We start from the raw sequence: 13907 nt of genomic DNA, 5'->3' as shown, positions 1-13907 counted from the left end.
CTGATGATGTTACCTAGAATGGTGACGAAACGTCTGAAAACTAACCTTCCAGCTCAGCGAGCAAACTCATTACAGCTTTGGTGCAAATATGGACAAAAGAGCTGAATTCCAGTGGTGAGGTGAGAGTGATAGCCCTTGATATCAAGGCTGTATTCGACCAAGTGTAGCATCAAGGAGCCCTAGCAAAACTAGAATCAATGGGTTTCGGGAGCAAACCTCTGGTGATTAGAGTCATACCTGACACATAGGAAGGTGGTCGTGGTTTTGGTGGTCAATCATCTAGCTCCAGGATATTTCTGCAGGAGTTTGTCAGGATAGTGTGCTAGGCCCAACAATTTTCAGTTGCTTCATCAATGACTTTCCCTCCATCATAAGTGGGGATGTTTGTCAATGATTGTACAATGTTCAACACCATTCGTGACTCCTCAGATACTGAACCAGTCCGTGTTCAAATGAAACAAGATCTGGACAATATCCAGGCTTGGGCTGACAAGTGGCAAGTGACATTCATGCCACACAAATGCCAGCCTATGATCATCACCAATAATGGACAACCTAACCACTGCCACATGACATTTAATGGTGTTACCATCACTGATCCCCCACTATCAACATCCTGAGAGTTATCGTTGACCACAAACGCAACCTGATTCACAACATAACCACAATGGCTGCAAGGGCAAGTCAGAAGCTAGGAATATTATGATGAATATCTCACCTCCTGACTCTTCAATGCCTGTTCACCATCTACAAGGAGCAAGTCAGGAGTGTGATGGAATACTCCCCACTTGCCTGGATACGTGCAGCTCCAACAACACTCAAGAAGCTTGACACCATCCAGGACAAAGCAGCTCACTTGATTAGCACTGCATCCACAAACATTAACTCCCTCCACCACCGACACTCAGTAGCAGCAGTGTGGACTATCGACAAAATGCACTGCAGAAATCACCAAATATCCTCAAACAGCATCTTCCAAACCCAGGACCCCTTCCATCTGGAAGGACTAGGGCAGCAGACATATGGGAACACCACCCCCTCCATGTTCTCCTCCAAGCCACTTACCATCCTGACTTGGAAATAAATCGCTGTTCCTTCACTGTCACTGGGTCAAAATCCTGGAATTCCCTCCCTAATGGTATCGTGTATCAACGTAGAGCACATGGACTGCAGCAATTCAAGAAGGCAGCTCACCACCACCTTCTCAAAGGCAACTAGGGATAGACAAGAAATGCTGGGCCCAGACAGTGATGCCCACATTCCACGCATGAAATAGAAAGGTCTAGGGACCCTATTTCGAAAGGGTCTGAAGAAAGCTCTGAAGAAGGGTCACAGGACCTGAAACATTAACTCTGTTTTGGTCTGTACAGATGCTGTCAGACCTACAGAGTTTCTCTCAGAATTTCTGCTTTTGTTTCTGATTTCCAGCATCTGTGGTTCTTGTGCATAATTGGAAGAGAAGTTGGCAGCCAGCTGAAGTGTTGGAAGGCGCCTGGCTCAGTGGTGTAACATGCTGTGGGTGAGCTGAATGGTCACTAGTGGGACTTCCATTTGTTGGTAGGAGGAGAGCCTACTCTCTAAAGCTGATATCCAATTGAATTGACTGGCCGTCCCTCCGGCCTCAGAGGTCTATAGGGGGTGCTGCCAGGATTACAGCCAGTCCCAGCTCAAATGCCCCAATGAACATTGCACCTCGTGGCTTTGGTTTGGGGCCAGGGCCCTGATGAATTTAGTAACCAGGACTATACAGAAGGTTTGATACTATTTGAAGGAGGGGAGGATTTGGAAGAGGGGCAGCATAGGCTTATAGTAAAAATAAACAGCAGTATTACAGGGCAGCTATTTGGATAATGATATCCAGAGTGGGATGGGAAGGACAGAGGGTACACATATAGAAAAACAGCAGCACTCAGGGTCTAAGGAGGAAGAAGTGGTAAAAAGGCAAAATTAATGGCTTTTTACTTGAATGCACTTTGTATTCAGACCAAGGTAAACTACATAACAGCACAAATAGAAGTAAATGGATCTGATCATATCGCCATTATAGAGACATGGTTTCAAGAAGATCAAAGCTGTGAACTAAATATTCTGGGTATGCAACTTTTCGGAAGGAGGATCAGAAAGGAAAGGGCGGTGAATGGGATACATACGACAGCAAGAAATGGTCTTTGATTGGGATAAGTAGAATTCATATTATTTAAGACAAGAAATAACAAAGGATAGAAGATACTGGTGGGAATAGTCTATAGAACCTCTAATGGCAGCTATAAGGTAGGAGTTTGCTTATGAAGACGAAAATGTTGATGAATGTCCTAATTGAAGCCTTGAACATTACGAAGGGTTATAATCAAGGAAACCATTAGAGATTGTTTCCACTTGTTGGTGAAATGGCAGAAAATGTGCAAAATATTTAAACTAATCATAAGGAAAAAATAAAGGGAATGTATTAGGACAGATGGTGGTTTAAAAAGATTAAAAATTCTAAATTGCAAACATATTGAAACACTTTGTATTTCTTCTTCTAAATGTGAACTTCTACAAAAGCAGATGAGTGGAATTAGACTTGATGGTTGATGAACGGAACACCACCAGTACAGGCTTGATGGGCCAAATGGACTGTGAAATGTTGTCATTCCTTTTGTTGTGTGTTTGATAATGCTGCACTACTCATGGCACACACCCAAATCAGATGAACAGTCCGGTTGTTATTAACAGAAAAACGTCATCAAAGTACATTATTTTTTGAGCTAGAATGAGCCTGTATTTTTATAAACTAGAACACTTTAGGACCTACTTTTCATCAGGAATGTTCTTACTTTTTCTCTTTGTGGACTGCTTAGCTGCAGATCATAGAACATCAAAGCCACATTCAAAATTGACATCAAAGATCCTATTACTCCGTTTTCATCTCAAACCTCATACCCTTGCTGTTTAGATATGGAATAGTGCTAAAAATAGCCCTTTTCAAGTCCCAGGTCCATGACTAGAACTGGAGCAAATCAGAGAGCAAGCCGAATAAATTTGAGTTGTTGGTTTTAGTCAGTTGCATTCAAGGTTTACCAGAGTTGGTACGGGGGGTATGGTCTGGATAGCATGATCTCTTAGGACACCAAGCTCAACAATACACCCGCAAATTAAATTTATTTTAATTACACTGTGTAGAGAAAAAAACCCAATACACTCATTGTAAACACTACTACAATAAGAGCTGGCTTTCAGAATGTGTGCTACCAGTGTGGCGCCAGGGCGGGGGCGGTTTCCTCATATATTGCAGAGTTGCTCATGACCTTCTGCCATTAAAAAGGGGCAGAAATGGTGTGTCTGCACCAATAATATGCATTTTGTGAAACTAGCCCTACAGGTCACTTTTGTTTTATACATTATTGCATGATTTTTCACACTGTCATTTCAATTGAAAGTCCAGTAATGTTCCAATTGTTATCCTTCAAGAGCAATTCAACAGTTTAATGAACTATTTGTTTACTTTCTAATTGCAATAACATATTTGTAAAATAAACACACCCACACCCACACTCTCCCACACTCTCCCACACACACACACACACACACACACACACACACACACACACACCCACACTCTCACACACACACACACACACACACACTCTCACACACACACACCCACACTCTCACACACACACACACACACACACTCTCACTTTCACTCTCACACACACACACACACACACACACACTCTCACTCTCACTCTCACACACACACACACACACACACACACACACCCACTCTCACACACACACGCACACACACACACACACACACACACACACACACACACACACACACACACACACACACACACACACACAGAACCTTTTCGAAAAACATAATCAGACCTCACTTTAAGATGTTCAATATTGTACAGGGATTGCTATGTAGGGTTGAGAGATTGTCATCCTCCAACATAAGTGTTGAACATTTTCATGTTCATGTTTTAATATTTAAATATATATTATGCCAGGTACAATATCACTTCAGGCAATGTTTTTCTTATTCATAACCAGTTGAGAAAGTTACCCGTTTGAAGATATATCTATATATGGGGAATACCTCTGTGGAAAATAGGGAAACCATGTTCATTGCATTTCGTGTTGTACTAACAGAGTCACATTAGAGCTTGATGATACTGAACAGCCTTGGAATAAATTGAACTGCATTATGTGAGCTTGATCATTGACATAACATGCTCAAACAGTAACGCATGAAAGGCAGCAGGTAGATAGAGTGGCACATGTGCAGAATGGAAGGTGGGCAGTTTGTCATGAGATAAGTAGTAAATAATCAGAAATTTACACACTGTGATGTTTTGAGCTCCATCAGTTTACTTACTGCCACTTCCCTGGTAATTAAAATTGTACCGAGTTCTCTGTCCCTGAAGCTTGTGATTTACAACTACTACTGGAGTGATTATGACTTATTGGAATGGATACCCAACAATCTCTTCTGAAAATTCTGAAAATAATTAATTTATTCTGAATGTAGTAGCTCACACAGACTGATGATTAACCTGTTTGGCCTCAGTACCTTTACACCTTGGCCAACAAATCCTGGTGTTGGACCCAAAGTCAGAGCTCCTAGCTACCATTGCATTTCATCCCTTTTGCACTGTAACAAAGTTAATGGATCAAATGTCAACGTCAATCTAAGACAAAAAATCCTCTCTTTCCATTACAATGGGTTTCCCTGAATAATACTTAACAGCACAACAGACAGTGTTGCAAGATTAAAGGTTCTAGGGGTAGATTAGAATTATAAACACAGATGGTTATGGTCTTATTGAATGGTAGAGCAGGTCCAAGGGTCTGCATTGTCTGCTTCTCCTCCTATTTTGTATACTTGTATGTTCATATGGATTGGCCTAAGGCTGCTTCAGTGAGATGGAAGTTCATAGAAATCATAGAGTCCCTAAAGTGTGAAAGTAGACTCTTCATCCCATTGAGTCCATAACCAACCCTCTAAAGAGCATGCCTATGCCCATCTCCTATCCTATACCTGTAAGCCTGCATTCCCCATGGCTAATCCACTAACTGACACATCCCGGGACACCACAGTGCAATTTAGCATGGCCAATCCTTCTAGCCTGTGCATCTTTGGACTGTGAGACAAAACCAGAGCACCTGGTGGAAACCCACGCAGACACGGGGAAAATGTGCAAACTCCACACAGACAGTCACCCAAGGCTGGAATCAAATCCAAGTCCCTGACAACATGAAGCAGCAGTGCTAACCACTGAGCTGCTGATGAAATAGATTCTTTTCTAGTTGTATAGTTACACAGCATCAACCTGACAAGAAAAAGGCTCAAGGAACTGCAGTGCTATTGTAAAAGCACCGAGTTAACATTCAACTGTTAACTTTTCTGAGGAAGGGTCACTTGATCCAGAATATTAACTCTGATTTCCCTCCATAGATGCTACCAGACATCTATGAAGAGCTTTTCAAGCAATTTCTGTTTTTGTTCCTGAGTTAAGACAGTGCAGCAGAGGTCTGCATTCTACTAAGTGTCTTGTGAAGTGCTCTTCACCTTTCTGGAAGAAGGAAAACATGGTACAAAACCGTGTCCAGGCTATTTTAAATGGGATTTCCAGAGGGTGCTTTGCTTTTTACTTTGTTATTAGATCATAGAAAATACATTCTGGGATTTGGGGTTCCCTGCAAATTTAGTCTGAAACATAGATCTCCAAGAATTGCTACAGAAAATAGCACAAAATCAAGGTCTCAAAACATTACTCAGATTAAAAATGAGCTTCTGTAGTAAAGTCATGACAGTGATGATATATAGAAGGAAGATATTAATATAAGACAGCCAGAGAATTTATAATGGTTTTTGTTCCGGCTCCACCTCGATTTCCTCTGCTATCTTCAAAAATCCATCCTTGGCCACTTGCATCTCTCATGCACATGCTGCCTTTTGCCAACGTCATCTGTTTGTTTGTTTTCCAATATCCAGTAATGGCTGAGCATCAATTTTCTTCTGTTTAATATTGGGAAAACTGAAGCTTCCATTCCAGCTCCAAACTCCGCTTCCCAGCTACAGATATCATTTGGTTCCTTAGAGCATTCTCAGATTGCCAGTCTGTTTCATCCTTAATGTCACATTTAACCCTGACAACAAACTGCTGATCTCATGCCATCAGTAAGGCAACCACTTTTCATTTCTGTAACATTGGTTGGCTTCATCTAGCTGGCTCTCCTGCTGCTGACACCCTCCTCCATGCCTTTAGACCTCACAGTTCTGGGTGGCCTCCCATGTTCTATCCTTTTAAAACTTTGAAATCACTAAATCTTTGCTGCTCATATCTTAAATTCCTATTCCTCTACCAGTCCTGTGCACACTAACCTACATTGACTCCTGATTAACCAATGTCTTGATTCTTATTACTGAATTGCTTTCAAATCTTTCCATGATTTTTCATTCCCTACTTCAGACCCACAACCATGGCAATTGTTGTCATGACAATGGATCATAGCCGCGATTTACTCATAGATGTACAGAAATGTTATGATTATTTGGTTCTTAAGAAAAGACATACAAGCCAGAGATGGCTGAGAATGCAATTCAGTGACTACCTGGAAATTCCCTGTGTGGGTTTCCACCCAGTCTCAAGAGACACCAGGTAACGTTCAGGAATTTCAGAGAAATCCTACATGCAATGCAAATTTTGAATGATCTCCTGTGAGTAACGTTCCTTTACTTTGGAGATAATGTGAGGTAAAAGAAAGCAGTCTGGGCAAAATACATGAGTATATTCTCCCCTGCCAGAAATATACAAGAGAAGGGGTTAAATAAACTGCTTCATCTCTGCTCTAGGGTGTTAGTTTGGAATGCTAGTGCTGGAGTGCTGTGGTACTGGACTAGAGAATGCTGTGAATGTTAGAATTGAGAACATCTACTGGATATCCCTGCATGTGAAAGGGAAAAGTTTGAAAAATCTCTCTCCCTCACTTCAATAGCTGGAAGCATAGTATTAATCAAAAGCAAGAATTTAACAGAAATTAGCCAACTCCTCTCAGCTAATCTGCACAACCTGGAATTTCCAAAGCAATTGCTCAGCTGTGAGTGTCAATACTACTAGAAACATCCAACTGAATGACCACAATGTTTCACAATCTACTTTGGGGGACAAACCAAACGCTGATTCATGTATCTGTTTTAACTATTATCCTTTTATTCACTTTCAATCTATCTGTCTTATTTTTCCTTTATTAACTAAGAAAGCCACAGTTGGCTCAAGAAAATCTGGTTCATTTCACTCCTTTAAAACAGAAATGGAATTAGAAAAGAGAGTGATACTGGTTTCGAGTTATTCTTTTGAATAAATAGGGAAAGCTAGTTCCTCCGTTCTGACCCATGATTGGAACAAATTAGGGACTTTGCTCAGGGACTGGTCATAACACAAGGGATTTGTGGCCCTCTAATTTTGGCCTTTTGCCCATCATCCGTTATAATTGTAACTTATGGTTATGTTCTTAGTTGCTGAGACCCCCAAGCTCTGGAGTTCCTTCCTTGTCTCTCTAGCAGATTTATTTTATTTAAAATGTTGCATCAAGCCTATTTTTTGATCAAACTTTTGGTCACCTGACCCAATATCTCCTTCCATCACCCTACATTGCCCATGTAAAGCATCTTGGGATATTCCATTACATTAAAGAACTTATGTACTATAACGGCTGTGTTGTTGTGGCTATGGTATACTGCATCTTTTCCAACATTAGCATGTCCCAAAATACTTTACAGCCAAGTAAGTATTTTCTGAAGAAGAGTTTAGGCCCAAAACATCAGTTTTCCTGCTCCTCTGATGCTGCTTGGCCTGCTGTGTTCATCCAGCTCTACACCTTGTTATCTAAGTATTTTTGAGGTATAGTCTTTGTATGGCATGTTAACTACATCCTAATTACTTATTCACTTCCTAACTGCTGTTATGGAGGTATATTATTTAAAATATTAGTTGCATTTACCCATTACTATTGGGGAGTGCTGTTATCACTAAGCTATTCATCCAGAGACCAAGGCAATGTTCTGGGAACCTGGGTTTGAATCCTGCTATGGCAGGCAGTAGAATTTGAATTAAATAAAAATTTGGAATTAGGAGTCTAATAGTAACCATTAAGCCATTGCTAATGTTGGAAAACTCTACTGGTTCACTAATGCCCTTTAAGGAGGGAAGCTTCCATCCTTATCCAGTCTGGCTAACATGTGACATCAAACCCAACCATGCTGATGATCCTCAAATGCCTCTGGGAGAAGGAGGAATGGCATTGAATGCTGGCCTATCCAGCACTGCTCACATCCTGTGAATGACTTTAAAAAATACAACCTGCTCAACAAGAGTCACTGAGCCTACAATACTTTCAGGGAGAGGTGGTGCGATTCCTTTCTTTGTCCAATGTCATTATAATACCAACAAACTGTACTCTATAGATTTGCTCAACTAACAATACATCCCAGGTATTAAATACATGCATTGAACCATTCTTTGGTTTACAAGTTGTCTTGTTTCTTTGAAACATTCCTCCGAGGTAGCTAATTTCACTCAGTTTAAAGTGAATTAAAATCTTGATTTTTAGGTGTTTCAATGAAAATCTTTTGTGGAGTTGTCAGATTTTGACTAAACACTTCCATGAAAAAGAATGCTATGCATTTTGATTGGCTTAGCCCTAATTGGTTCCTGTTATAGATGCATTGAATTCAGTAATATGTTTACAACGTAATTTGTATGTACAAATGACACTTACAGGAATGAAACATTGAATCAGAAATAATTACACAGGTATTTCAAAATACATTTGTGTTGTTTTTTTGTTTGAACTGTAATATCAAGCAAAATCAGTAATTTCTCTGGATTTTAAAGCTTCAGTTATATTCTTTGAAACTGTTGCAAACGCATTCAGATACAAAAACAGGACTGTAACTCCCTGATGGACCTGATTCTGATTGTGCTAGAGCTGAATAATGTGGGGGAATGTGACTGATACACAGCCTGGGATTCTAAATGTATGGTGTAAAGCTAATATAAAACCAGAATTACAAATGTGTTGGTGCTCAGTAGGTTCTCTTGGCACTGTGTAGATGTAGTATTGAATTTTTGTAAATATTATTCGAGGTAGCACTGCTGCCTCTGAGCCAGAAAGCTTTACATCCAATATTCACTCTCCAGGCCCCAGGCTTGGGCAAATAACTTCACATGATACTTCAGTGGAGTACTGATGGAGTGCTTCAATGCTGGGGGTGCTGACCTGCATCTGAGACGTCACACTGAGACCTTCATGTAAATGTAGGGCCTTGGGGAGTGTTGTAGAACAGATGGACCTAAGGGTGCAGGTACATAATTCTTTGAAGTCTGTGTCACGTACAGACAGGGTTTTTAAAAAGGCATTTGGCACACTTGCCTTCATTGCTCAGCCCATTGAATATAGTAGTTGGGACGTCATGTTGAGGTTGTACAGGACATTGGTGAGGCCTTTTCTAGAATACTGTGTCCAGTTCTGGTCGCCCAGTTATAGGAGGGATATTATCAAGCTGGAGAGTCTTCAGATGAGATTTTCCAGGATGTTGCCAGGTGAGGAGGACTTGTTATAAAGAAATCCTGGATAGGCTGGGACTTTTTATAGTGGAGTGTACGAGGTTGAGATGTGGCCTGATAGAAGTTTATAAAATAATCAGAGGTATAGAGAGGGTTAATGGTAGTTTTCTTTTCCCTAGGATGGGAGATGTTAAGACTAGTGGACACGTGTTTAATGTCAGAGGAGAAAGGCTTAAAAAAGAGGTGAGATGTAACATTTTTATACAGAAGTTGGTTCATGTATGAAATGAACTTCCAGAGGAAGTGGTGGAGCCAGAGGAGCACTGCAGACCAGGCAGCATCAGAGGAGCAGGAACACTGAGTTTCACATCTGGACTCTTCTTCAGAAATGGTGGGGGAATGGGGCTCTGAAATAAATAGAGTGGGGGTGCGATGATAGAAGGTGGATAATGGAGCAGATAGGTGGGAGAGAAGATAGCCAGGTCAAGGAGGTGGGGATGAAGCTAGTAAAGGTGTGTGTAGGTGGGAAGTTGGGATGGGGGTTGTTCAGCAAGGAGGAAGTGGTGGATGTGGGTACAATTACAACAAGTAGATAAGTACATGAATAGGAAAGGTTGGAAGGATATGGGCCTGGAACAGGCAGGTGGGACTAGTTTAATTTGGGATTATGTTCTGCATGGACTACTTGGACTGAAGGGTCAGTTTCTGTCGTGTATGGCTCTATGACTCTATAACCCAAAACAGAGGGCACACTGTGAATATGCGCATTATCCTTTTGCACCTTGCTGGTCAACCTTCGTTCTCAATCAGCAGCGCGAAAACAAATGATCTGGTCATTTATCTCACTGAGGTTTGAGAGCCATATTTTACAAATGTGGCACGTTTGCCTCTGTTATCACATTTCAAAACTCAACTTGCTTTGAAACTCTTTGGAATATCCAAAGACCATGAAATTTGTTGTATAAATACAAATTGGTGCTTCAAGAAATTCAGCAACCTGCTCTGGTCAGTTTAAAATATAGCTGCTGCGTCGGCAGAGGTCCGCGTGCAGGGGCCGGTTCTGTATAAATTGAACTTCTCGGGCAGCTATCGATTTTAGACACGGAATGTAGTATGGCTGAGTCTCAAGGGAGAGATGGAAGCTTCAATGCGTGATCTACAGTTTTCATTAAAGTGACACGGATTATTTCAATTAAACATCTGACGGCTTGAACAGTGGATACGATTGTACTTGCCCACATTACACTGTAGGACAGTTGATAACATGTTCAGCGGTAATCATCGTTCTACTGTATAGTCACGGGAAAAGTTACTTCACAGCATCCCGTTAAATGAACTTTATATTAACCTGCCGACGCTGGGACCCTGCCCCTGTTGTTTCCGCTGCTCTTACTTAGCTATGCACAGAATGACAAGAAAAGGAAACCGCAGAATTTCTCTTAAAACAGCGAGATTAACATTTTGGAGAAACTCCGCAGGTCGGGCAGCATCTCTGGAGAGAAAACAGAATTAACCTTCAGGTTACTGGTCCCGAAACATTAACTCAGGCCCTCTCTCACAGCAGCTGCCGAGTTTCTCCAGCGCTTTCTGGGTTTGTTTCAGATTTCCAGCCTCCGCCGTTCTTGGTTTTAATTTCAGTTTCAGTATTCTTGGCCATGATAGCAGACCAACGGTGAATAAATTCAGGTAATTTACTCCGTCCGGGGAAAGTTTGTAAAAGCTCCATTCAATTATGGCTAAAGGAGCTTACTTTCATATATTGAACCTCATTGTGTTCTTGTCACTAACTACAATTTCTATCCTTATATCCACACAAACGGAAAAGAATATAAAGGCTCTGTTTTACAGCATGAGAAAGAAACTTGAAAGGAATTTGAACATTTCTTCCAAGAGTTTTCACTGACTTTTACACAGCTATTGTATTATTCCCTAAGGTTAGAGAGCCAGGAATAGTAGATTGGATTCGAGATCCCTCATTGGTTCTTTCAATATTGCCTTCTCTTTTTTTATTTCAGATTCCCAGCATTGTACATTGATGTCAATAAGCAACGTTCTGTCTTCCCTGGCCCTAACCCCGAAACATCAGCCGTACAAGCCGGGTTCCGGCCTCCCCCTCGCCACACTACCCCTCCAAGTGCCGGCTCATCGCTGGAATCAGTCTCAGCAGAAAACCCCCCGGAGGTTCAACAATAAACAAAACTAGAAAGAAAGGATCAGAATCTCACAGTTCTCCCTCAACTGGAGGAGGAAAGTTATTTTTTTAAATCAACATATTCAGGGATGTTTTGACGAACCTCTGGAGCAGGTAGGACCCAGGGCTCCGGGCTTAGAGGTAGGGACAGTTCCACTGTACCACCAGAACCCTTAGGAGTAAGGATTTCTTTTAAAGTTTAACCTATCTTTCTAATCAACTGTTCAGAGATGCTATTAAGTATCTCTAAAGCCGCTGGCACTTGAGCCCGGGGCTCCCGGTCTAGTGTAGGAGCACTACCACTGAACCGCAAGAACCCCCAGGAGTAAGGAGTTGGAAAAGATTGGATTTGTTATCAGCTGCTTTCTCTAGCAATGGCTGGGACGGCTGCATCATTGACAAGGATTTAAACCCGGGAGCTGTGTCCGCGTCGTCAAAAACCATTTAAGCAGTCATGTAGGTAGAACGAAGCATTCAGTTTGTTTTCATGTAGTACATGTAGGCTATATCTGCTTAAGCAGATGAGCTCCCATAATATCCCAGAGTCAGCAGAACTAGTTAACTCGCATTGGAGCCGCTGTCCACACGGACTCCCATCCACACGGAGCAGTGTACCCAGCTCCCAGGCACACCCCGAACTTTCTCCACTGCCAGCATCGGTGCTGGACTCACCCTGGGGTCAGGATATAGTTGCCCCTGAGCGAGCTATTATCGACACCTGACAAACACGGCGTACCACATTGCCGAGCCTTTCGCTGCGTTTCTAACACTGCGGCTAAAATACGCCGTGCAGCTCAGAACAATGCCCACCGCTCACCAGTCCCCCCATTTACCTCGGAAAGCTACTTTGGCGATCCTGTCTCCTTTCCCTCGGAGGTCGGTGACGGTTTTCAGGTGGACCAACAGAGCCATGCTCTCGGAGTGAGTGGGGAAAGCTGGAGCTGGGGGAAGCCACGCCGCTTCCAGCCCCCCTCAGTCCAACACACTGCAGTTTATCCCGTGTGCCGCTCACTACTCTCTCAATAATTCACAAGTTTCATTAACAAAGCGCCTTTCGCGGATCGCTGACAGACATTGTTTATTGAAACCACTCCACGATCATGTTTACTGTCATTCAATCGGCGCCACTTGTGTTCATCCAGCTGTTGGCTGCGGTAGCTTACATTTCAAACTGCAGCAGATGCATTTTCCACGTGAACCCCGGCTCTGCTCGCACCTAGTTCCTACACACATACACATCGATGAGGAACAGCCTGCTGGTTGCATCGAGGGTTACCCTGTAGCACTCAATGAATTGCATGTGTGTCATATTGCTCTGTCAGGTCCTCAGGACCCCGAAGAGCGGAACGCGGAAGTGGTCTCGTTTCTTGTGATGGAAAGTGACATTTGATATGAACTGTGATATAAACTGTGGGTTGCCCAGTACAAAGGACAGCCAGATAAGACAACCAATTTTGGGAAATGCAGCAGGAAAAATACAAATGAAAGGGAATAAAAAGACATATTGACTTTACTGGAATAACCTTAAAAAAGTTTAAAACAGATCTGAGATAATGGGAACTGCAGATACTGGAGAATCCAAGATAAAGTGTGGAGCTCGATGAACACAGCAGGCCAAGCAGCATCTCAGGAGCACAAAAGCTCACGTTTCGGGCCAAGACCCCCTTTCTGATGAAGAGTCTAGGCCCGAAACATCAGCTTTTGTGCTCCTGAGATGCTGCTTGGCCTGCTGTGTTCATCCAGCTCCACACTTTGTTATCTTAAAAAAGTTCCAAGCATGATCAGAGAGAATATATATATCAGAGATGGAGACTGCTCCCCGTTTATTTTGAGGTACAGTGTTGACCATAGCATAGTGCTGCAGAAAAGGAGATAACGCTGTCTTTCCAGTAATTCCCATTTGTTAGGTCTGATTTACAACACAACTTAATGAATGAGCAAAGTGTTTTGGCCAGCTTCAGTTATCTGTACCAAAAGATCGCAGACCGTCCTGCCCAACTGTAGCATCCCACTATTCAGTAAATGGTTCCAGGCTTTTACTTCCACAACTTTTAACTGGAAGCTCATTTTACACATTAGTTACATCATGATTTCAATAACTTTTTTATTGTTCATTGATGGGATCTGGGCCTGGGACCAGAATTTATTGCCCA

At 42.1% G+C, this 13907-nt stretch overlaps 1 protein-coding gene across 10 annotated transcripts in view; it reads right to left on the bottom strand.

The window, feature by feature from the left end:
* The window catches only part of otofa (otoferlin a), a 343946-nt gene extending 330927 nt beyond the window's left edge, over positions 1 to 13019 (bottom strand). For all 10 annotated transcript variants that reach the window (XM_059645651.1, XM_059645653.1, XM_059645659.1 and 7 more), the window contains exon 1: positions 12588 to 13019. In XM_059645651.1, the coding sequence (XP_059501634.1) occupies positions 12588 to 12666 (79 nt within the window). In that variant the 5' untranslated portion in view covers positions 12667 to 13019. The remainder of the gene's footprint in view (positions 1 to 12587) is intronic.
* Positions 13020 to 13907: the final 888 nt, after the last annotated feature.

Source organism: Stegostoma tigrinum, chromosome 4 (genome assembly GCF_030684315.1).
Source record: "Stegostoma tigrinum isolate sSteTig4 chromosome 4, sSteTig4.hap1, whole genome shotgun sequence".
Lineage (NCBI taxonomy): Eukaryota > Metazoa > Chordata > Chondrichthyes > Orectolobiformes > Stegostomatidae > Stegostoma > Stegostoma tigrinum.
The sequence above is the reverse complement of the archived record's forward strand: the minus strand, read 5'-3'. Positions and strand labels throughout refer to the sequence as shown.